General features: G+C 42.0%; 2 protein-coding genes across 3 annotated transcripts in view; one reads left to right on the top strand and one right to left on the bottom strand.

Annotated features, from left to right (window-relative positions):
- Positions 1-5248: 5248 nt before the first annotated feature.
- Positions 5249-10880, top strand: ABHD15 (abhydrolase domain containing 15). The gene is made up of 2 exons (XM_072138327.1): positions 5249-6167; positions 8399-10880. The coding sequence occupies exons 1-2, from the start codon at positions 5311-5313 to the stop codon at positions 8922-8924; spliced, it is 1383 nt and encodes a 460-aa protein (XP_071994428.1). The 5' UTR covers positions 5249-5310; the 3' UTR covers positions 8925-10880.
- Positions 10881-23954: 13074 nt separating this feature from the next.
- Positions 23955-25801, bottom strand: part of TAOK1 (TAO kinase 1) — a 60634-nt gene continuing 58787 nt past the window's right edge. For both annotated transcript variants that reach the window (XM_072138324.1, XM_072138325.1), the window contains exon 21: positions 23955-25633. In XM_072138324.1, the coding sequence (XP_071994425.1) occupies positions 25172-25633 (462 nt within the window). In that variant the 3' untranslated portion in view covers positions 23955-25171. The remainder of the gene's footprint in view (positions 25634-25801) is intronic.

Genomic DNA, 25801 nt, shown 5'->3' with positions numbered 1-25801 from the left:
AAAGTGATATTCCCATCTGGGCATTTACATTCAATTTCATTCATTTGCCATATGTAAACATTTCTTCAATTGGATGTTATTATAAAAATGTTCCTGTGTAAAGATAATTTCTCATAAATGTAGCCATGATGTCCCTTAGAAACGAAATGGCTTCCTCGGATACGACCACCCCACACTCTACCTGTGGCAAGACATCTGCTACAGAGCCCTGCCTGACCACCTGGATTCAGCAATCATTATCATAGGACGGCTGTGGGACATGCAGTAACTAACTCCCGCAGAGGTGTTTGTATCCAAGGACGCGGTCTTGCTTCTAAGGGACCATTAGAAATGTATGATTACATTTATGAAAAATTATCTTTACACAGGTACATTTTTTTAATAACATCTAATTGAAGAAATCTTTATATATGGCAGATTAACGAAACTGAATGTGAGTGCCCAGACGAGAATACCCCTTTAATGTAAGGAGAAAAGAGTAAACACTTTTAGCAGTAAATATATAAATATAGGGGTGTCGGGCGTGTTGTACTAGCAGGGCATTATGGCGTCTGGTGGGTATTGATGTATTGGTTTGATGTTTGTGAGATCTATACTTTTAATGATTGGCTGATATAGTGTTATGCTGTTCTTGGTCTCATTGGGGCAGATTTACTTACCAGGTCCGTTCGCGATCCAGCGGCGCGTTCTCTGCGCTGGATTTGGGTCCGGCCGGGATTCATCAAGGTAGTTCCTCCACCGTCCACCAGGTGGCGCTGCTGAAAAGCATCTGAACGCGCCGGAGTTCACCGGGCCGGACCAAGTGAAGGTAAGCGCGTCCCAAGCGACAGATTTCTTTTTTTAAATGCGGCGGTTTTTCCGAATCCGTCTGGTTTTCGCTCGGCCACGCCCCCCGATTTCCGTCGCGTGCATGCCAGCACCGATGCGCCACAATCCGATCGCGTGCGTCAAAATTCCGGGGCAATTCAGGGAAAATCGGCACAAATCGGAAATATTCGGGTAACACGTCGGGAAAACGCGAAGCGCCCCCTTAGTAAATGACCCCCATTGTGTCTTTGAGGCAGTTGATGAGTTTGACCATCGCCTATAATTTATCATTTATATTATATTCATTACAAGAGGCCCTCCTAGTGTTTTCCACACTGTCTGAATAGTTTTGTCTTGTTTTTATATGTTCGTTTTTAATGGGGCTTTTTTAACCATGTGCTTTGCTCAATTATAATATGAATTTTGCAATAAAGATATGATTTTGTCGATTCAATTTATATGTGTGCTCTTTCATGGAGGTTTGGTAGGGATATAGTGCGAATTTTTTTGGTTTCCAAGATGTTTTCTAAGATGGAGTGAGATCTCTTGATGTAAAGATGGTCCATGACAGTAATGACCCCATAAGATCTGAGGAACAGATTCCTTAAAACCTTAAGAGGCAATGCCATAAATCCATGCGACACATTCATCCCTGTTTTAAATATGTCAAATGTGATCATGACCCTCCTTTCTCTTTGAGATTTGAAATGGTCTTTTAACACAAGTGTAATGGCCAGGGACGTAACAAACCTTTATACTTCCAGTGATCTATTGTTACATAGGTGGGATACAGCCAACTATACCCTATAGCAGTGATGGCTAACCTATGGCACTGGTGCCAGAGGTGGCACTCAGAGCCCTTTCTGTGGGCACTCAGGCCATCACCAGAGAGGACTCCAGGTATCTTCCTGCAGTCCCAGACAGCCCAGGACTTGCTGTGCACAGAGCTATCTTAAAGTGACAGGACTACCTGGCACTATTTTCTACTTTATTGGTGTCCTCAGGTTCCGGAATCAATGAAAACTGTGACAGAGAAGGAAGTATCTTTGTTGTAGTTTGGGCACTCGGTCTCTAAAAGGTTTGCCATCACTGCCCTATAGTCAGTGGTGGCGAACCTATGGCACTGGTGCCAGAAGTAGCACTTGGAGCCCAAGTAGTCACCCCAGCACTGAGTTCTTTAGACAGGACCTCCTCCTACAGTCCCAGGCAGCCCAGGATGTGTGGTTTTCAGCGCTATTTTAAAGCGACTCATCCTTGGATACCTGTGACTGCAGGAGGAGTCCGGAGGTGTGGATAGAGCTGGATCCCCAGCTTTAGAGCCCCTGCTTTAGGCTCGTCATTCTACCTGTTAAAATAACTCTAGACTGAAGCTACAATGATAATCCAAATTTCTCTTTCTTTGTACTTTGCACTTTGAGAAAAATAAGTGGGCTTTGGCTGTAGTTTGGGCACCCGATGTGTAATAGGTTCACCATCACTGGTCTAAGTCGTCATATGTATTTATTTCTTGGTAGTGTCACCATCTACTGTCCATTTCTGGTAATGCTATTGTATGTTCTTATCTGCCTGGAAGGGAGGATTTACGTGTTGACTAATAATAACTAATGTTTCATGATTGTCAATCTTTTTTCTGTCCGAGGTTCCTTATTGGTGGATACCTGAAACTTTGCCTAGTGTAGAAGTTAACTTATACTCCCTCTGGCTGGAAGTTCCAGTGAGCTCTCTTAGAGTTCTGCTGCTGCAGTTTTCTACCTGAGGATAATAATAATATATTAATATTATTTATATAGTGCACACAGATTACGCACAGAGCTTGCCAAATCAGTCTCTGTCCTCAATGGGGCTTACCATCTAATCAACCTACCAGTATGTTTTGGAGTGTGGGAGGAAACCGGAGGACCCAGAGGAAACCCACCCAAACATGGAGAGAACACACAGATGTTGACCCTGGGACTTGAACTCAGGTCCCCAGGGCTGCAAGGCTGTAATGGTAAGGACTGAGCCACTGTGCTGCCCCTCTCCCTCCATCAGGCTTGCAGCTATATACCTAATCAGAACCTTCACCAATTGCTGCCAAAGGAGCTTCTACTTTCTCCAGCCCCAAGTTTCTGAATCTAGGCTGTGAGCTTCCTTTACCAGAGTGCATACTAGCAGCTACCTCAGTCATTGACAGATAGGACCTCTACCTCAGCCATTTACATTTACTGTGTTGAAGTCTTTAAATAAAGAGACTGTAAGTTTGATGTCCTACATCATGTCTCCACATGTGATCCCTGGCTGCCGCTAACATCACGGGTCTCCCTGCTACCATCTACCTGAGGATCTCTTCATAACACATACACTTGGAGTGCTCCAGGGAGACACCTCCATCCCCTCGCAGGCCCTGCCCGACTTAGATGAGAACTGTTCCACCTGGACCAAGCGCAGAAACAAGTTTAGCATTCAGTTACCAGGAGAATCCAGCTACCCCTACACCAAGAGGTCAAGCCCTTTTGGGAAGACGTTGCTTTCAAATCTTTGTTTTTGTGGTCAGGGCTGCACACGTGTTTCGGCATAAGTATTTGTCTGTCCTCTTTTCTTTCATGGTGTGATGATGAGAGATCATCCTTGTTCTCAGTTGCTGAAAACCAAAGGAAAAAGAGCTGCAAGACCTGTGGTATAGGATCTGTGGTTCCACTTTTTAATAGACATGACTGATTGCACTAGTTTCTGTGGAATCAAGGAGCAGACTATACCTTACTCTCTTATAGAAGCAATGGAGACCTGACAGCCAGGAGTCATGCTGCCGTGTGAACACAGCCTGAGGCCACTGCTGCACGGTGGTCACACAGTGCAATGAAATGGTTTGTTTCCTGTGGCAACCAGAGCACTGTTACATTAATCATTCAGAAATTATAGAACTTGGTTAATTCACATTATTAACATTTATAGCATAGCCAAATCGGGGAGATTTATCAGAAGTGTCAGAGCACAAGAATGTTCTAATTGCGCATGGCAACCAATCAGAGCAATCACAGCACTTTATAAAATGAAAGCTGAGCTCTAATTGGTTTCCATGAGTAACTGGAACAGTTTTGCTCTTAGCCACTTCTAATAAATCTCCCTCACTGTTTCCAACAGGAATCTGCTAACAACAATCCATGTTCAGGATCCTCAGGGGTGGGGCTTACACCTAACAGGGAGTTATTGTATACACTATGGATTGATCTAAATCTATTTTATTGTATTTATTATATATTCCAGTTTCTTCCATAAAATATATATTAAAAGTTAAACATTTCTGTGCACACTTGCGTAAAATTAGTGACTATAATGTGAGGGCGTGTTGCTGGGATAAATTTTATTCATCTATTACAGACGTAGTTTTGCTTTTAAGTTGAATTTGTATGTAACTCGGAATTTTATATTTTATAATTGTAACTCCCAGCCAGAATTTATTTGGTCTCTATGACAACTGGATTTTAAAAATGTTGGGTTTTCATAAGAACCAGGATTAACAGTAAAGCTTCACTGCAGGCGCCGTTTATAACTCCTACAGCTGTTTATTGTAGCCTAGGGCCAAAGTACAGTAAAATACCAACATCCAGGGGTCTGTTTGGAACTTGGGGTCACCTTTAAGTCGGGTGCTCTTAAGTAGGGGACCACCTGTATATATACATTATGGGTTGCACATACAATAGAGTGAAAGCCAGTATTTAAAGGGAACCTGTCACCACATTTTTCACAAATACAGCTAGTGACAGAATGCGCTGTGGATTTCTACTCCTCCCCATGCCTCCATGGAGACATTATGTGAATTCATGTGATAAGATACATACATGGGGTAGATTTTTCTAATGTTAATGGGTAAAGGGCCTTAGATGACATCTGGTCACATGACATGCAGTGCTGAATGGTGAGGAGGTATAGGGAGGAGCCACTGGACTCAGAGGAGCAGGACACGCCCCCGCCGACTCTATGGGAACCTGTCACTAGCTTTATTTGAGAAAAATGTGGTAACACATTCCCTTTAAGGCCGTTGACCCCCAACTGATCAGAAAAAACTGCAACTCACGGAATAATTTAAGTCTGGAGTTTACATAAAATGGTAAACAGTAGTAAAAAAAAAAGTCATTCATCTATATATGAGAAATGGGGAACATGGGAAATGTGCACATTTATGCTCATATGACATACAAGTCAGTGGACTGAATGCAGAATTTCCAGCACAAACAAGATTTTGTTACCAGTGTGAACAGGTAGGTCACAGCCCAGCAGAACATTGGCATGAAGGATGATATACTGCAGCTGCGGGCACACACATTAATTACTACTCAAATACTTTGGCACCAAATCAGTACAACCTTAGCTAAACCTCAAAACCAATGAAGAGACAAGGACTTAAATAAATAAAAGACTCCCAAACCAACAGAGACAGGCAAATGTTTGTATTGATGAAAGGTTCAAGGACAACAAATCAGGAAGAGGCCGCTCAGAGGTTTCTCCACAAGTGGCTTCGACATCATGTTTTCAGTACAAAGTTTGTGGTGGATAATCTGGTCCCGGATTACTGTTCTTATAGGTTCTATTTCTAAGGTCAAAATCTGGTCTTCAAAACAAAAACACGAATGTGCTGGAGAAAGCGAAGAGGAAGATTGCTTTGGAGATGATTTTGGAGACTCCTGGGAATGTCTTCCAGAAGGATACCAACTTATATGTAAGCCATCGGCTCTTGCCCACTGGCTACTTAAAGATATTCAGCGCTTAGTCCTGGGGCCAACTCGCTGGTGGTGGAGTCATTGGCCAAACCTTCAGACTCTTATTCAACACTTCCTTCCACCGGATAATCCTTTGGAGATAGCCAGAGAGAACCTACAGCTCACAGATGGTGGCATCATTGCTTTGGATTGGGTGGTGGGACCAAGGAAAAATCTAACAACCAGGAGGGGGACAAATGTCACAGAGAACCCACCGTTACTCCTGGTGATTCCTAACCCTTTTGGAAAACTGACCCGGAATGTTCAGACTCTCTGTCTTCTTGCATTAGGTAAAGGTTACATTCCAGTTATTTTTAACAGACGTGGGCAAAATGAGTGTCCACTAACAACACATCGACTACAGGATTTTGGAGACCCTGGAGACCTTAAAGAAGCTGTAAATTATATCATCTATAGGCATCCAGGTTCCGTGCTCTTTGCTGTAAGTGAAGGACTTGGGTCTGGACTGCTGCTCTCTTATCTGGGAGAATGTGGCTCATCCAGTTACATGACCGCCGTGTCCTGCATCTCGCCCATCTTCCGCTGCCAGGAGTGGTTTGAAACCGGAATGCCATGGTTCTATGAATGGCCTCTGCTGCTTTATCAAAAAATTATTCTTAGCAGGTAATGAAACAATGCGACGATACATACTGGTTATGTTATAATGCTGCACTGTGTAGCTTCTAGATTTCACAACAATCCCTTACAGAACTGGAGAGTCAGAGTACAATAGGTTCTCATCTCACAGGGTGAGGGTTGCACACTGCCCCTTCAGCTTCAACTTGACTCATCTCAGGCTCATTTTCACATGACTATGGAGGAGGATTTTTTTTTTTTTTTTTACAGGTAAATGCTGTGATTTCACATAAACAAGAGAATTCTAGAAATGAAATTGTATACCAAATCTGCTTACAGGTTCCCTTTAAGGTCTGATTGACACTTTTAAGTTGTAGTTTAATTTTTGCTGCGTTTAAACACCAGAATGACACATAGAATGTTATATACCTCTCACACGAAGGCCCCTTATATTGTAGCCCTACCATACAGTGGGCAATACGGTCATCCATTTTAATAGCAGTATTGTGGCAGAATTTACATTGATGGAGGACAGTCATAGACTGGAGGTGGAAACAAACTAAAATGGGGAAGGTTCAGTCATGCCCCCAATCAAGAAAACAAAAATGTGCAAAATAAATAAAATATGGGGCAATGCATGCAGCGAGCAGACAAAAATACATCTCCCACTGATCATGAAAATTGGGGTTTCAGTCAATGGGGACATTTATCAAACTTTTGTTTGTTTTTCTCTGCGACTTTTTATCATAATTGAACCAAAATTTGTGACATTTACACTTGTTTTGCAAAGTTCGCCATGAAAGAGCTTTGCACTGTTGCGCCTGATTTATGTTAAAAATCAAGATCTAAGAACATCTAAAAAAAAGACACACATTTTTGGCCAATCACGGTCAAAAGTTGCAATTTTTGTGCAAATAAACTCCAGTCAGAGCAGGTGTAGGCAAGGGTTTGCTTACTAACTTGCGACTAATGATGCAAAAAACATACGTATATCAGCCACTAAGATAAATCAAGCCCAAAAACCTTAAAAAAAAAAAACTAGGCACATGTTTACAGACTTAGCATAATTGTCCCCCTATGTGATTAATGGAGCCAGATACCAAGCATTCATCCTGCCACTCTATTCTACGACTGTGGGACTGAGCAGAGCACTAGGCTATCCTCATAGAGCAAGAATAGAGCTGCAGGATGCACATCTCCTGATCAGTGGAGGTTTTAGTGTGTTAGGTAATAACAAATTTGGAAAAAGTCCTTTAATTTTTCACAAAAAACGATGTTTTAGACAGTATTTTCGTAGTCCAGCAAGGGGCAGGGCTCAATATGCACATTTTTGCACCAAAATTGTAAAACAGAGGAAGCCAAATAATAGGCGTAGAGTCAGACTGGCCCATCAGTGGATCCATAGAATGATGCTGTACCTTAGAAGTGGGGGGTGGAAGAGAATGTCTGCCAAAATGAATGGCAAATGGTGGACTGCAGTAGCGAAATTAAATATAACATTGGCAATTTATCCAAGAAATATACAAATTTGTTTTCCTGGATGGGATAAGGAAAACGTTGCCTCTTTTGCTACCTTGTAAGGCAGCTCCCTTACCATCAAGCATGACTTTCAAGAAGCCTTATGACATGATGTGGGATTAAAACCAAAAGAGGAAGCACTATTTTTATTCTGTTGCGTCTCTTCAGTAGAGTGTAGGGAACTAGAGTGAGAGGCTTTTGACTAGATTGGGGAAGTCAGAGTTCTCCATATGGAGACTTTAGGGCTCATTTACTTACAAAGTCGGACAGTTCACTAAAAGTGCATTGCCCGTCTATAATGCTGGGTGCGACCAACTCACTAAGAACGAGTGCCAGATATCATGAATGTGTCGCTTCCCCACTCAGGTCCGACAGAGTTCACCATCTTTTTTTGGTGCACCTTTAACGTAAGCATGTAACACATTTGCTACATGCAAAAGAGGGCTATCAATATTCAAGCCACCCCCCTCCCACATCCCTCACCATGACGTTTGCTTCCATACCATGAGTAAGGCTTAGGATAAAGTGTAGGTTATTTTGCCTACACCGACTACTTACACACTGCAGACTATTTTAATGGATGACGAATAACTAATTTTAATTTTACTTGGATGTGCTACGACAACTTGCTTTGATCTGATTGTATCTGAAGCTAGACCCCGCTGTGCACTCCCACCTTGAATGTTTCCACCTTCACGGAGAAGCCAGGGTATGTGAGATGTCTTAACTTTTATACTGATGTCTCTTGTTCTACTCTGCAGATATTTCACAGCATTAGGAGAAGTTGTATCTACTGAGAAACTATTTGGAAGCAATTCTCTCCATGAACTTCACGAGACGTTACACTGTCAGTGTGAGAATAGGAAAGTAAGCTGGGACAGCTACTGGGAACGCAACGAGCCCCTCCGTGATGTGGATGAAGTTGCAGTTCCCGTGTTATGCATCTGTAGCATGGATGATCCTATTCGGGGACCAGCACAGACCACACTCCCCATTGAACTTTTCCGAACCAACCCTTACTTTTTACTCCTGTTAACCCATTGTGGAGGTCACTGTGGTTTCCTTACAGAATCACCTGTCGCATGGAGCCATGAAGTTACATTAGACTATTTTAGATCCATAACAGAGTTTTTCCGTGCCGAAGAGAAGAAAAAGTGGTTCACAAGAAGAAGGAGCACAAACTTAGTTTCCCGGCGGAGGCGGCCAACCCTGCAAAGACGAGACACGGCTATTTATAAAGATCTTGAAGAGGAGATCTTCAGCTGGCAGCGGTCATACACCAGATAACAAATGTTGTACAGGACATTTAAGGGGTTGTCCTAGTAGTTGTTTCCACTTGTCTGAGAAGCCAGAGTTCTGCAAACGTGCAGTAGCTGCGGCTTTGGGGTGGAGACCATAGAACTTCCGGCTTCTCAGACAAGGAAGACAGGAGGGTATGAGGGATTCAGAGGCTGCTGGGGCATGGAGTAGCCGTAGCTCCAACCCCACAGCACTGCTATGGCTACTCTGTGCTCCTGTAGCCTCTTAAGGAAATTTGCATATAGAACAGATAAAAGATATATAATGTTCTGGGTCACTAAATGATTACCGAAAAAAAGGAATAGGGCTTTAATACATTAGATGAGCCTGCCCCCTGATCTACACTCACCGGCCACTTTATTAGGTACACCATGCTAGTAACGGGTTGGACCCCCTTTTGCCTTCAAAACTGCCTCAATTCTTCGTGGCATAGATTCAACAAGGTGCTGGAAGCATTCCTCAGAGATTTCGGTCCATATTGACATGATGGCATCACACAGTTGCCTCAGATTTGTCGGCTGCACATCCATGATGCGAATCTCCCGTTCCCCCACATCCCAAAGATGCTCTATTGGATTGAGATCTGGTGACTGTGGAGGCCATTTGAGTACAGTGAACTCATTGTCATGTTCAAGAAACCAGTCTGAGATGATTCCAGCTTTATGACATGGCGCATTATCCTGCTGAAAGTAGCCATCAGATGTTGGGTACATTGTGGTCATAAAGGGATGGACATGGTCAGCAACAATACTCAGGTAGGCTGTGGTGTTGCAACGATGCTCAATTGGTACCAAGGGGCCCAAAGAGTGCCAAGAAAATATTCCCCACACCGTGACACCACCACCACCAGCCTGAACCGTTGATACAAGGCAGGATGGATCCATGCTTTCATGTTGTTGACGCCAAATTCTGACCCTACCATCCGAATGTCGCAGCAGAAATTGAGACTCATCAGACCAGGCAACGTTTTTCCAATCTTCTACTGTCCAATTTCGATGAGCTTGTGCAAATTGTAGCCTCAGTTTCCTGTTCTTAGCTGAAAGGAGTGGCACCCGGTGTGGTCTTCTGCTGCTGTAGCCCATCTGCCTCAAAGTTCGACGTACTGTGCGTTCAGAGATGTCTTCCGCCTACCTTGGTTGTAACGGGTGGTGATTTGAGTCACTGTTGCCTTTCTATCAGCTCGAACCAGTCTGCCCATTCTCCTCTGACCTCAACAAGGCATCTCCGCCCACAGAACTGCCGCTCACTGGATGTTTTTTTCTTTTTCGGACCATTCTCTGTAAACCCTAGAGATAGTTGTGCGTGAAAATCCCAGTAGATCAGCAGTTTCTGAAATACTCAGACCAGCACTTCTGGCACCAACAACCATGCCACGTTCAAAGGCACTCAAATCACCTTTCTTCCCCATACTGATGCTCGGTTTGAACTGCAAGAGATTGTCTTGACCATGTCTACATGCCTAAATGCACTGAGTTGCCGTTAACGAGCAGTTGGACAGGTGTACCTAATAAAGTGGCCGGTGAGTGTACATTAGGTAAATCCATGATGGTAGGTTTCCTTTAATAAATATATAGGTGGCCCGGAGGCGGTGGGGATGCTGTACAAAAAAAATAAAGGCGTACTTACCTTTTCTGGCGCTTCTGGTGTCATGCACTGCTGTCCGTCGATCGGTGCCATATCCTTGGGGGCAGGGATGCTCGTGTGAAGTATTGTTGTATGATAAATGAAAATGCTTTTATTTTTATGTGCTTTCTAAATGCTGGAATTATGAGGAGGCTCAACTGTGGATGAAGATTGATAACAGTGTGATAACACCCTCCTGTGCAGCCATGCTGTGACACAAGTAAAGGTCATTGGGCAGGGAGTGTAGTAACGGACCCATCACCAATTGTCATTGGATTATTCTGTGTTATCTGCTTTATAATAAAGAAGTGTTACATTTCATTGCATGTGATAATTAGAAGACTGTAAGGAATAAGAAGTGTATATCTGCAGAACAGCACATATTTATACAAAACAGATTTGTTGCATGTAAAGATGCCAAAAACGTGTGCACTACTAAACATCTGCCACAATATAATGAAACACTGAGTGGAAATCTTCTTCCTTGACACTGGTTACAATATTTCAGCCCTGACATCAGCTTTTTCCTTTCCTTCCTGTGAAGTGTCTCCCTGCATTTCAATGAGAAAATCAACTTTATGTCTGCAAGTAGTCCCATCACGGAGTTAGAAAATGATCGGTGATTAGTGCAGCCCTCCAATGTTTCCCGGGACTTATCAGGAGCTTTTCATGCCAGGAAGTATCAATGTTTATCATTTCCTTCTCATTTTGTATTGAACACTAATGTAGCAAAAAAAAAAAAAAAAAAATGTTTGTTTGAATGTAATGAAATTTTCTAGGGCTACATTCACATGAACGTATAGGGGACGCATATGCAGCCACCCCATAGACGGCAATCGACGCCGCGCGGCACCCCACCGTTCCGTAGCAGGGAGAAAGATAGGACATGTCCCATCTTTCCCCGGAATACGGCGCCATGCGCCATATATTACTATGGAGAGGGGCGAGCTGCAGACAGAGTCAGGTTCGGGGTCTGGTTTCCCCTCCTCTCCATTCACCTGTCCTATCTGTACGGCTCGCGGTGGGGTGACAAGACTGTGCCCGTGCTTTATGCATCTCTATGGTGACAGTGAGCTAGCTGCCATTTTTGTTGCACAGTTGCCAATTGCAGACGTGTGAAGGGAGCCAAATGGTGATATATGTAAGAGGATACAATATTAGTAAAACTGTACAGGGTTTATCTACTTTCATTTAGCCTCTGAACATTCTACTAGGATCAGAGATTGGGAAGTAAAAGTTATCCTTGAGGAGACTGCAAATAAAGGCTGCTGTGTAGGCGCGTGGAGTCTTTTAGTCACTGATGCTCTACGGGGGGATTCAGGGAAAATATGCTAAGTTTTGGAAAACTTGTAGTGGGGGCGGCATAGGAAATAATTATTGGTGGGGGGGCAGCATAGGAAATAATTAATGGAGAGGAGTCCCAGTATATTTTATAATTAATTGACCCAATTAATTCATTCATTGGGCCAATATATAAAATATTCACAAGGGGGTGCAGTATATTAAATAATTGAGGGGGGCAGTGTATTACAAATGCGGTCACATTTTGCGGTGCTATTTATCCTCCAACAGTCTGAGAGGGACAATGAACAGCCCCCTATGTAAAAAGTTTGAGGACCCCTGCCTTAGAGTCTTCGCCCACACACTGGAATCTTACACTGACTACCACCAAGTTACAGGAGCTAAATCAGCAATAAAACTTAAAAAAAAAAAAAAAAAAAAAAAAAAAAAAGGGGTGATCTTTATTGTGTAAATATCACTAGGGGATTACAATTTGAACTTTCTTTCATTTGAAAACCACTTCAATATTATAGTAAAACTGAAGCTGTCAGAAGAGGTGTTGTGCAAACTTGAAGACATATTCAAAGTTATAAACACTGGATTTAGGGATCAACATATTATACATTCAACCTACACAGGAATGCAATAATCTGTGCCAAAATACAATATAAACTGGTGGTAAAAAGAAAAAGTCTTTTGGACGCGGCTCACCAAATGATGGTAGAGAAGGCATCGCATGGAGGAAGACGCCGAGCTGCTTCAGGTGAAGGGGTGGAAAGGAAAGGGGTCTCCATGAAATCCATTTAAAAACATTGAAACTTTATTAATCATGGAATACATTTTCAATGTTTTTAAATGGATTTGCTGGAGAACCTTTTCCTTTCCACCCCTTGATAAACTGGAGGTCGCAAACCTTTGGCACAGGGGGCACTTGGGGCCCTCTCTCTAGGCACCCAAGATATTGTCTTGGAGAGTAGCTTGCCAAAAATAACAAAGGCTGATCCTGCAGTCCAGGACATTGCCCGCTCAGTGCCATTTTAAAGCGACACATTCGGTATTGCCCGAGACTGCAGGAGGACAGGGGTGGGTTAGCATTGTGGCTACTGCGGGTTCCTCGATTCTTTCCGTCACCTGGGACCCTGGATGGAAGATACAATGATAACGTGAAGTTACCCTCCATCTTTCAGAGTATTGGCGTCTTCTGGAAACCTGAGAAGGTATAAGTTACTGTTAAAATTGCTGTGATGGTACCTTACGATAAATAAGTAGGTTTGGATTGTAGTTCGGACACCGTCTTTACTGGTATAGACTAACATGAATGCCAAACCTGACACCACATTGGTGCAGTGTACTCTCTCCCTAGAGGTTTTATACTGTAGCCCTGTAAAGACAGATTAAAACCAATATGAAAATATATGAAATAAAGAGGAGCGTGTACTAAAATTACTTTATTACAGTTGATTTTAAACATTTCCTTTGCTATGATACAAAGGATAATTACAAACAAAATATTACATAGGATTTTAATTTCTCTCCTTTTCTGACAACTTGGTAACAGCTTTAAATGCACAATCTATACAATTAATACAGGTTATATAATATATTGTGAAACCAGAGGAATACCAGAATACTGACATTACACTGTACAAGAGACCTCACTGTACAAGACCCCGAGAGGCAGTGGTGCGGGGACACTACACTGCAGAGAGAATGCACACCCGCAGGGAGGGAGACCAGGAGGGCCATGGGAAGGTGTCAGGGATTTGTGCTGCACCCTTACAGGAAGGTCCAAGTAATGTGAACTAAATGGAGAGCGGCAGAAATTATGTATTCTTGGTCTTTATGGGGACGTAAATTTGTATCAAGCAATTCTATCCGTACAGGTAAAATGACTGATGGAATAAAAGCGAAAGAGCATGAATCAGCAGGGGGCGCCTCTTCTATCCAATGAAAGGGATGCCAAATGCTACCCACATGCGGTACCAATGGCTCTGGTAGATATAAAAATAAAACCTGTATTTATACCCTGAAGGGAATATCTGGTGAGTGGTGGTTACAATCGTGGCCGCTGATGCGATAAGGCACGGCATTTGGGGTGGGTGGGATTCCGATTATCAAGGGGCAAAGTGAATCATGCGATTTGCAAGCTCAATCTATGGCTGGACATACAACGCACCCCTCAATCCTACAAAGCATCTACCATTCATATAGTAAGCAGCATGCAATAGTGACTGCTGCTCATATCTATACACAGACACAAGCATTACTACCTGGAGGATGTGTACCACCAGCTACTGATCGGCCCTCCATCAGTGCCCCCACACTATGCAACATGGGCCGAATAAATATACATGCAAATACAGCAGAGAGCACCCACCCTCGCCCCCGTGGTGGCTGTGACAAAGCCGCTAGTCCTAGTGTTTTACAATGTGGTTCTGACCGCTATGGTCCAAAGTCCTGGCAAGTAGGACTACAATCTGTATCAGGTTCTACAGAACTAACACTCCCCAGTACAAGTCAGCGTTACCCCTCTCGCCCCGGGTATCTGCGGGTGTGCATTCATGATCTCCCTAGTTAAAGACATTCTCAGCCATGTATGTGTCTTCACTAAAATAGGAAGGGGGGAAAAATGGGGATTACATTTATTTTAGGATTTTTTTTTTCCTTTGACCAGATGTTGCAGACAGTGGGAGTGTACAGAGTAAAGTGAATAAAGATTTCAACTTAAAAAATATATATTCTTGTAACTACAAATAAATGTGCAAATAAAAAATTTTTTCAGAAACATGCCGGGAGCGGGAAATACAACCAAAAGATATCATCATCATGACCAACACAACGTAGGTGTAGGCTTTGCTTTCTCCTGTTCGCTGCTGACAGTGGTATCGGGCATACATTGCAATGTGGTGCGCTGGTTACATTATACTGCCTTCATTCCTTTCAAAAGCAGCTGAGATGATGGATACATTTACTGTATCATATATAAATCGTTGTGTAAAAAGATTCAGTGTGACTTGTAAAAGTATCAGTTCAAATCTCTGCCTATTCTAAACTTGAGATCCATTTGCGGTTCCCACTTAAATGGGTTGCATCAACAGGTAAGGGACCGACAGCTAGGACCCCCATTGATAATGAGAATTGATCCCTGCGTTCCGGAGAACAGAGAATCCGTTCTCACGAATGGTTGGAGTGGCAGAGCAGGAATGTTTCCTACTGCTCCATTTAATTGTAAGGGATTATCAGAAATTTCGGAATACAACACTGAGGTATCTTTGGCACTCCCATAGACAGTCAATGTGAGTGGGGGAGATAGCTGAGCACTGTGCTCAGCAATTTCCAACACTCCAGGACTAATAAAAGTTGTGTGGGAGACACGTTCATCTTGCAGCTCTACCCACTAGTGAGAACAGGACCCCCATTTTACAGTTTAGCGGTGTTCTCACCATTCGGACCCTCAGGCTGTGTTCACACGTGTCATCTTTAAGGGTGCATTTGCACTTTCAGCTTTTCAGATGGAGTTTTTGAAGCCCAAAGCAGGAGGGATCATGATGGATGGGAAAGTATTAATGAGAGAAGCTGCTCTTTCCACTCCTGGTTTGGTCATCAAAAACAGCATCTTAAAAACTGAACATGTGAACGCACCCTAAAAATACAACAGAAATGCAACTGGAGGGCCTTGGGCAAATCACACATGCGTTTCCACCGTAACACATGGATTGTGGAACGAGCAGCAGATGATTTGCATTACTTACATGGAAAACACGTGGTGCTCATTCCAAAACGCAGCGGAAGGGCAGATCCGTGTTCACCAAACCACAACCGGTTGCAGCTTATCCCATGACAACACCCCCTCACCTCCCGCTGAATAATAACTTACACAGATGATACACCGCAATGGACTCCTCAACCACAGACTCAAGCGGAATTGAACCTGTACAATAGCTATAAAATCTTTTCCCACATAAACCATATATCCATCTCCCGAGCTGCTCTATATCATGACACAAGCAGAACTGTTGGCTTATTCAACACGACAGGTCCTCTACAAGTCCCACTGTCGCCAGTCCATACGATACAACCGTAGAAGCAATATTCTGTGGCAAAATTGTATCACAAAACTTGGCAAATCGCTTCTCCTAGTGTAGTTCAATGGCTGGTGGAAAAAATTGTTTATTTCTTATGCTATGAAATTTTTGGAAAATGTTTTGAAAAAATACCTAATTATTTTGATTACATTATTAATTTGACACTTATTTCATGAAATGCTATATGGCTTCCTGCAATGTAGGCCCCGCACACACGTGTCAGCAGCCCGATCACATAAGGGACATAGGAAGGTACTGGGGGGGCTCAGGACTTTCATTCAGTAGACTGTTACGTTTCCCGTTATTAGAATTGTTAGACGACTCGGAATCCTTAGTCCAACCTTTTTTTCATTGTCCTACACGTTACAAGCAAAGCTATTAGAAAATGTACAATATACACAAACCTACCCCCTTTCCCCACCTCAGCTTTTAATAAGCTGTTCATAAGCTTGGTAACAACACAGCATGGACTTACCTAAAAGTCCTTCAATAATCTTTTTATTTATTTTTTATCCTTTTAGATACACGGCTGGCTGAAATGGGTGCTGGGATCTTATAAATAGAACTTTTAGATTTTTATTTTTTTTTTTCATTTTATTTCGTTCAGCAACCTAAGTGTTAATAAAAAATGCTCTAGCATTTACAATTTAATATATCTTTGTTTAATATGCACTAAATATTTTTTATTTATTTTTTTAAAGTAGATTATTTACACCAGTGTCTTTGCTGCCCTATCACCGTCCTCAGAGGCGACAGGAATCTCCAGTCCCTGCTGAGAAACTGGTGATAGAGGAAAATAAAAATAAAAAAAAGCGTGGTACTAAAAACAAGAATAAAAAAAAATTTATCTAAAATACAATCCACGTTACATAAACCCTCATTTCTGCATCATTCTCTTCATCACTAAAGCACAACATACTTATTATCTTGCGGCTTTCACTAACTACAGGACAAATATTCTTCAGGTTTAGGTTTTTGTGATTTTCCAACAGGGTTAAAAGGAGTTATCCACATTCAGCGAATCAACGTTTATTGTTTGTATAATGAAAACTTATACAATTTTCCAATATACTTTCTGTATTAATTCTTGACTTTTTATTTTATTTTTTTAAAGACCTCTCTTGCTGTATTTCTATAGGAAGCTTGTGATGTCACACAGGTGCACAGCTTGTTATATTACTAGTCATGTGATGTCACACAGGTGCACAGCTAGTGATATTACTGCTCATGTGATGTCTCACAGGTGCACGGTTTGTTATAGCCCCAGCCATGTAATGTCACAGGTGCATGGCTCATTATAACCCTGGTCATGTGATGTCACACAGGTGCACGGCTCGTTATATCCCTGGTCATGTAAGGTTACTCCTGTGCATAGCTCGTTATATCCCTAGTCATGTGATGTAACACAGCTCTGATTACTCAATGAGCCCTGCACCTGTACGACATCACATGATCAGGGACCGGTTTCCATCGCCAGCAGATAAACAATGAAGATTGCTATAGAATAACAGCAAGCAGAGATCAAGAAAACCATGAGGAATTGTTACAGAAAGTATATTGAGAAACAGTATAAACTTTCATTATACAAACAACATCCAACTATTTGCTGAATGTGGATGAACCCTTTAAGGATCTTTTTTTTCCCTAGTACTGGAGACATTTCACATATTTCTACAGGAAATGTATTAAATTGTCATGTGAGAGCTACTATTTCCCTACCAAGACGGATACTGGTAAATCAGTGGCGATAACTTACCTCTGGGTAACTACTTCCAAAAGGAATAACAGAGAAACCACCAAGAGGCATCACAAATGTATACACAATGGGGAATACAAGATATTTATCCCAAAATATAGTAAGACTAATCCGGCAATAAACACAACTGGCCGTAAGAGGTTGGCAAAGTGTAGAATGGCATCAAGAGAATAGGAATGTTTTCTCAATTCACTCCACAATCAAATCATTGGATGTCACTATCAATGCAAACATACAAATTCCTAACCAGATGGAGACGCCCCCCTGTGATCTCACACGCCGCTCCTAACTATCACCTCTCATCAAATTCATAAGGAAGTAAAAAGTGCATCATCTAATCGCCCTTCAACCCGGTGGCATCCTCCAGCATCGGCTGGACCATTATTGGCACAATATCTATAAAAGGTAGCGTTATTTGGTGCAATGCCATCTGTTGGTGGGGCACATTTTTGCTGTTGGCACACAGTTTCTGTATCCACTGCTGTGAGATTTCTCTAAATGGTTTGCAATGACAGAAGTGTAATCCTGTCCACTAGCCAATAAGCTCATGATCATGTGGCCACCTGAGCGCCGAAGAAGGGTCCTGCCCAAAGGAGGAAGAAAAATATCTCCTAATATCTAATTAAGTGAAATTATTTTTTTGGAGGTTAAATTTCAAACCCATTGGAAAGAATTTTTCTGTAATGGAAGAATGAGTAAAATTGCCACAGAAAGGAAGTCACATAATGAAAATATAGTCAAATCTATGGGCAGCACAGATGAGAGTTTACTATCATTTATAGGACTCCGGAGCCCTCAATGAACAGTGGTAGAAATGAGTAAGTTATGAGTCTTACAAAATCTTCAGCCACAAATCTATATTTAAATCTGCAAGCTCCCCCTGCTCTATAACACGCTGCCAGCAGATAAGACACTATGCACAGTCTACATCTCTCCTCCTTCTCTATAACATGCTGCCAGCAGATAAGACACTATGCACAAACTACATCTCTCCTCCTTCTCTATAACATGCTGCCAGCAGATAAGACACTATGCACAAACTACATCTCTCCTCCTTCTCTATAACATGCTGCCAGCAGATAAGACACTATGCACAAACTACATCTCTCCCCCTGCTCTATAACATGCTGCCTGCAGATAAGACACTATGTACAAACTACATCTCTCCTCCTGCTCTATTTCATGCGGCCTGCAGATAGGACTGAATCTGAACAATCTGGATCTCTCCTCATGCTCTATAACAGGAACTTTCAAAAACCTGCATCCATTTTCCACTTCCAACCACAAGCTTTAGCTGTCTACCTGACTCGAGAATGGTCCAAGTTGGGCAAGATCTATAGTCCATTCAAAGGAATTATAATACACACAAGGTAAAATGTCTCATCTGCTTCCAGAATTCCCTCCACACCTGCTGTAACATACAACTAGTTTTCTTCAATGACCTATAGCAGATACATATTTGACCTCTGTAAAAAAACAAACAAACAAAAAAAAAAACAAAATCATCAAAACATCAAAATAAAAAAAAATATATGATTATAAAATTAAAACTCACTAAGAACAAACAACATAAAACAGAAAACCCTTGTGTAACAACCTGTGTGTCTGTGTTTTTAACACACTAAGGCTACATTCACACTACTGTATGGAGGACATATATACGGCCGATGAATATACGGCCGATATACGTCCTCCATAGACAGCAATGGGCGCACGGCGCCCTACGGGAGCATTACGGTGCAGCACACGTGCGGCACCGCTCCGTACCGTACCGTACCCAGGAAAAAGATAGGACCTGTCCTATCTTTTCCCGTAATACGGCGCCGTGCGCCATGTATCTCTATGTAGAGGGGAGGGTGTGAGCTGCGCTCACCTCCTCCTCTTCTCCCCGTGCACTGCCGTCGCAGTCACTGCGGGCAACGGCAGTGTGAATATTGCCCAATACTGTTTGGCATCTAAAAGTTTCAAGAGTGGACACTGAACATCCAGGCAGTGTGTTATAGAGCAGAGGGAGCCAAGCCTATTGTATCTATTGTCCTATCTTCAGGCAACCTGTTATAGAGCAAGCGGAGCTGAACGGATTATCATAGTGTCCTGTATGCGAGTAGCATGTTGTAGAGCAGCAGGTGCTTAAAAGATTGTACAGAGAGTCCTATCTGCAGTCAGTATATTATAGAGCAGGAGGAGCAGAAGCAGATTGTATATAGTGTCCTATCTGCAGGCAGCATGTTACAGAGCAGAAAGAGCTGAGCATATTGTGTGCACGGTCCTATCTGCAGGCAGCTTGCTATGGAGCAGGAGGAGCTGAGCACTTGTACATAGTGTCCTATCTGCATATGTTATAAGCAGGCTTAGCAAAACAGTAGGATAAACCGCACTAGGGGGAAAAGATGAAAACAGTGTGCCATGTTCACAATAGTTCAGTGACAGGCTAATTTATAGAACTCATACAGAAAAATAAGTCAGTGACCCATTAGACCCTCCTTACTGGACTCCTAAGCATAGAAAGCAAGTTTTATATAAAATAGAACTCAATCCATTCCCAAATTTTTAATCTATGAGAACTACTCCTTGCTGCCCAGAGATGAGAATGCATTACAAATGTGACCGGTTTCTTTACAGAACAAAAAAATAAAATAAAAATAAAATTAAGGGCAGAATCTAATTGCCTATGGCTGTTACTCTGTTAAATGCACATTGAGCAATTAACATTGAGCAAATAAACATCAGGGTAAGAATATAAAATTCTCCCTCTGCCATAGGCTACGAGCACATGAATGTTGTTTTCATTGTATGTTTTTTTTTTTTTTTTTTTTACGGACGCCACAGTGACACATTCATTTCAATGGATCCATGTACATGGATGTGTTTTTAAAAGATCCTTGTGGAGTCTGAAGTAAACTCGGAGAAGATCCAATTCCTGCCCGTTTTTGTGGCTATTGCCTTCCCATAGAAGTCACTGAAATGTAAAAAATATACTTATGTCAGGCATACGTCATCCATGTGCGTTTTGTATTTACGGATCAATTGCTAGGCAAGACAAGACTAGGAATCCCCAGAACAGAACATGTTCATGTGCAGGCAGTACCATGTGCATTAGGGGAGATGTTTAATCTCATGGTTTTGTGTTATTGCAAAATAATTAGAATGTTTTAAAAGCCTTAAAAAATAAAAACCCAATGTAAAAACGTGCAATTTCGTATTCCACCTCCCCAGATAGGAGAAACGACAGGGGAAGCGATGGGATGGATGGCAGATTTTTTTTTTCCAAATTCCTATCCAATCCAAGAGATCCAAGTATAAGCAGAATATCTTTCCATTTCAGATCATGCATTATGAACCACACATATCTTGAGACTGCAGTAGCAACACTGATGCAGAAACATATCTTGTTTAATCCCTGAACTAAGTGGTTTAGCTGAAAAAACAAATAACATTCATGACCTTGTGAAAGCTGGATTGCATTTAGCCTGCCGTTCATAAACGCATTACACAGAGCTTCCTGCACTGTCCAGACAGGACTAATCAACCTGAGCTGGATCACTCACACACAGCAGCTGGAGGATGGCTCAGCAATTGATTACTTCTGCCCATCAGGCACAACACAGTGATTACATAAATCTCTGAAGCAGTGCATACTTAATGTGAAAAGAGAAGCACTGAGCCCCAGAAGCCTCATTATTATAATTTTATAATAGTTTTTTCAGCAAAAACACTCAGCTCAGGGATTAAACAAGACATATTTCTGCATCAGCGCAGCTACAGCATTCTCAATGTGTATTTGGTTCCTAATCAAATCAAAATGGTAGATTTCCTTTAACAGGTTGTATTCATTCAGATCACCTGTGAGATGACAAATCCCAGGAATATGGACTGCCCCAGTGCAATGCATTTCTAGTGCCTATACAATCAGTACAAGAGACAGAAGGTGTTTGCCCAAAGAAAATTGTCACTCATACCCAATTTTACCCATTTATTCAATTCCCCAAAAGGATCAATAGAGAAAAAGTAAACCCCCCCTCCTTCTTGAGATCATTCTCATTTTTCTAGTGGTTGAACCTCACTATGCAAAGCTTTATGCCATATCAAACTAAAGTGCTATTAAAGGAATTCTCTTGGCTTCACAACCTATACATATCATCTATCCAAATAATGGAATTCTGAGTTAAAAGAGGAGGATCTCTTCTTACAAATAGCCAGGGGTACAAAGAGCTTCTATTCCTACGAATGCTACTTTCAATATTGGGCCCTAGCAAAAGGGGATCTAAGAAGAAGAACCCATTAAATATTATGCATCAGAAAAGCTCATGCATCATCTAAAAATAAGAGCACCCAGACTGTCATGTAGTGCCAGGACGTTCTTTGAGAATAATGGGCTCAGATACTTTTGGCAGACTGAAGCATGGATTCATGAAGAATGTTTGTCAAAAGTAAAAGTAGTGCAAACAGTTCACTATAGGATCTGCTTTATATTAAAGGGGTAATCCAGCCCTTGATCCTCAGATCATAGAGTGAGGGTGCAATTGTAGAAGTTTCTTATAAATCCCTATCTTCACATCTGTAACCCAGTCCCTATGCAAATGATGGATTCTTTTTAATGGTAAAAAGTTAAAAATCATCAAAAATAGGATGGAAAGAAAACCAAGTGTCTATGGTGTCTTCTTATTTATAATGTGGCTCAGTAATTCACCTTTGCCCTTGTATAAGGGTCAGATGGAACAGTAAGCGCCATTACTCTGACCTTCTGATTTTCCGGTGTGTAAATATTTGCTGTACTGACGCTAGGGTCTAAAGTACAGAGATATAGACTCCCAGCTAAAGCCAAACAAGATCTGTTAAGGGCACGTTCCCGTAGGAGCGTCCAGGAAACACTTTAATAGGACTGGATACCATCTCGCTTTTCACTATACACACACATACAAACTTGATGTAGACTTGGGGCCAGTTCACATCTCCATTAGGTCTTCAGATATTGTGAGCTAAACCCAGGAGTGGCCAAACACACATAACGGGTCTTTGTCTTCCGCCCCATCTGGTTTTGGTTCAAAGTAACTTACGGAAAGTTACTTACGGAACTGAATATATGACGGAAATGTGAAATGAGCCTTAAAAGACACATTCGGCCTCGCTTTTACAGCCTTTGATGGCTTGTGTAGCATCAATTCATTGTTACAGAAGAGGTTAAAAGAACAGCTATAAAGTACATGTCGTACGGTAGTAGAACACAACCCTCTATGCTATGGGTTCTAATAGATACCCATCACCTCTTCTGACACGTCTGATGAAGTAAAAATATAATCAATGCTGAAGCATCTTTTCTTATAGGGAACCCATCAGCAGAAACTGACCTAACAAACCAATATCAAGTTCTTGTCCAACAGTTTAAAACCTTTCAGATCGGGTTTCTCTCATGGCCCAGTATGGTGGCATCTTCCAGAAAATCTACTTTAAAGGTAGATGTAAATAAGTCAAACTCTTCTTTCCTTAGATATTTCCCCACACAAGGGAGCTGAGTCTTCTTACCATCTAAGACTGCTCAGCTCTCTAAGAAACAACCAAGGGGGCCATTATTCCCAATATTCTAATTTGCCTCCCAAATATCAGTGTGTAATAAATCCTATGGATATACGTAGAAGGGATTATAAAACAAATAAACATACCAAATCTAAGTAGAACGATACGTTCTGAACCTTGTTATCTCCAATCCTCCCCCGGTAGAAGGAACACCGAGAAGCCGAAATATGTTCTGTCGCTAGTAGTGAGAGAAGGGCTCATCACACGCTGCCTAAATATCGCACGGGCCAAGGCAAGGTCTTATTCACACCATCGAGTTTGATAGGGTGAACAAGTCCTAAGGGGAGATACATTTTGCAAACAATTCCCTCTAAGCCCAGAAAACATACCTTACCCAAACATCAAACCTCTTATCACTTTCTGTGCTGCCCATATAAGCCTAGTCATACACATTATATACCATGGAAGCAAACCTTCCTAAATGTGCCATACACATCAGATAAGCATGTAGGCAAGTTCTCAATGGGGAGACTGACCTGCTGCCTCTTATTTCCCCAAAGACCAAAAGGTTCACACGCAAGATTTCCCAGGCTTCTCCTGCCGACATTTATGCATTCAAGATGTATATGTAATGTGTATGGCCAGCTAATTCACTGCACAACCATCAAAAATCAGCAGGACTAAACGCTCTACCGCTGCCACCAAAGATAGCACCTAAAACGTTAAAATGAAACATAATTTACTTTGTCCCCCACCCCCCCTCATTCCCACAAAAAAATGTTTTATTTAGCTCACATACAGCTGTGCAGGAGGCATGGCATCAAATACACGCAGTAAGCTACGAACGTGGTAGCACAGACACTGCACCTCAACTATGGCAAAACGTAATATAAAATGACTAAAAAAAAGTACTGTGGTTAGAGCAGGATACGCAGAAATAAAGAATGGGTTTCTGAATAATAGAGATTTCGGCTCCACTGGGAGCTTGCTGTGACTTGCAATTGCTAGACCTCTGCCAACAACAATGCTTAGCCAAAATAAGAGGTCTGGACACTCAGTTATCATTAACAAAAGTTATTAACCAGACATTTAAAGGTTTAAGAAGGGTATGCAATGTATCACCTATGCATAGGTTAGGGGCCCCGGATCTGCCAGGCCCTGTTTCAATGTATAGTTTTAGTATGAACTCCAGATGGAGAGGTGGTAGGTTGCAATCCTAAATAAACCCCTTTAAATGCCATTTCATAGCAAACTGAACAGACTATGCACCTTATGATATACAGTACAACAACAGAACCACAAATGTGCCTTAGATCAATGTAGTGTAGCAGTAAAAGAAAGAAGTTGAAGCCATTAGTAAACTAGTGCTGCAAGAATCAGAGATTCTGCAATATTCTAGAAGCAGCGATATATACCCTTTAAAAAAAAAATAATCATAAAATATTTTTGGCCTACATAAAACTAGTTAAATTGACACATAAAGAAATGTTTAGGAGAACTTAAAAGTAGTAACTGCTATGCTCCTTTGTAATCTTTCAACCAGATAGGATCACTCGCTCAAGCCTTTGGAGGAGAGAGAGATGGCAATGTCCTACTGGAGTGTAGTGATGAATATGGCGAGCTAGGGAACGGTTTCCGATCGCTCAAAGTGCCGATATCGTAGCGATAGTGACTCTGTCGGGAAAAGGGTAGCCATGTCCACTTTCAGCACAACCCCACAAATTTTACTCTACTTTTCCTTCAAAAACAATTCCCTGATATAAAAAGAAAAAAAAAAAACCCAGCAGCCAATGCAATCATACTGTAGATTACACACATACAAGTAACCCTGTACAAATGGATTAAAATACAGCATGTGTAGGAAGCCTTTTTTCGGCAGCTGCTCAGTACCATTGAGAAAGCTGCTGTGAGGACATCTGTAGGCAGTTTGTGTTGAATGATGAAAAAGGAATGGGCCGGTAGGATTTTTCTTGCGGTTATGTATAAGACATGTGTGAACCATTGGATATCTGTGAAGTAACACTTGTGCTCCTGCTCATTCCCTGCTCTGTCCGTCCCCCAGAAGCTGTCCGCCTCAGAGCCTGGGGGCTGTTGCGGACCCCCATAGTACTGCCACGTGAGACTCCTTGTACAGACCCTGATGGATGACCCCATGGTTGGGGCCCACCTTGCATTGGGTGTCCCCAGGCTGGAGGTGGGCCTCCCATGGGGTGTCCCCAATGAGGTCCAGGGCCTCCAGTAGGATTGTGGGACCAGCCAGAAGCTCCCGGGTAGCTGTGGCTGAACGCCTCGGGGGAGAGATTAGAGAGTATCATGTTACTAAAGCCTAGTCTCATGCTTTCAGAGTCAAAAGCTTCGATTTCTCGGGCTTGGCGTTCCAAAAGGCTCCGTATTCGCTCCGTTCTCTCATTTTGAAGAGCCAGCATTTCCTCTTCAATCTGAAATAAAGGCATAAATGTCTGAATACAGTTTTCTAGGTGAAAGGGAGTAAAAATTGAACTCTGCTATTTTCAGAATAAGAATTTAAAGAAAGATATTATCAGGAGGGGAAACGAGATTTTAAAGGGAACCTGTCACCACATTTTTAACAAATACAGGTAGTGGCA

The sequence above is a fragment of the Engystomops pustulosus genome, chromosome 2 (genome assembly GCF_040894005.1).
Source record: "Engystomops pustulosus chromosome 2, aEngPut4.maternal, whole genome shotgun sequence".
Classification (NCBI taxonomy): domain Eukaryota; kingdom Metazoa; phylum Chordata; class Amphibia; order Anura; family Leptodactylidae; genus Engystomops; species Engystomops pustulosus.
The sequence above is the reverse complement of the archived record's forward strand: the minus strand, read 5'-3'. Positions and strand labels throughout refer to the sequence as shown.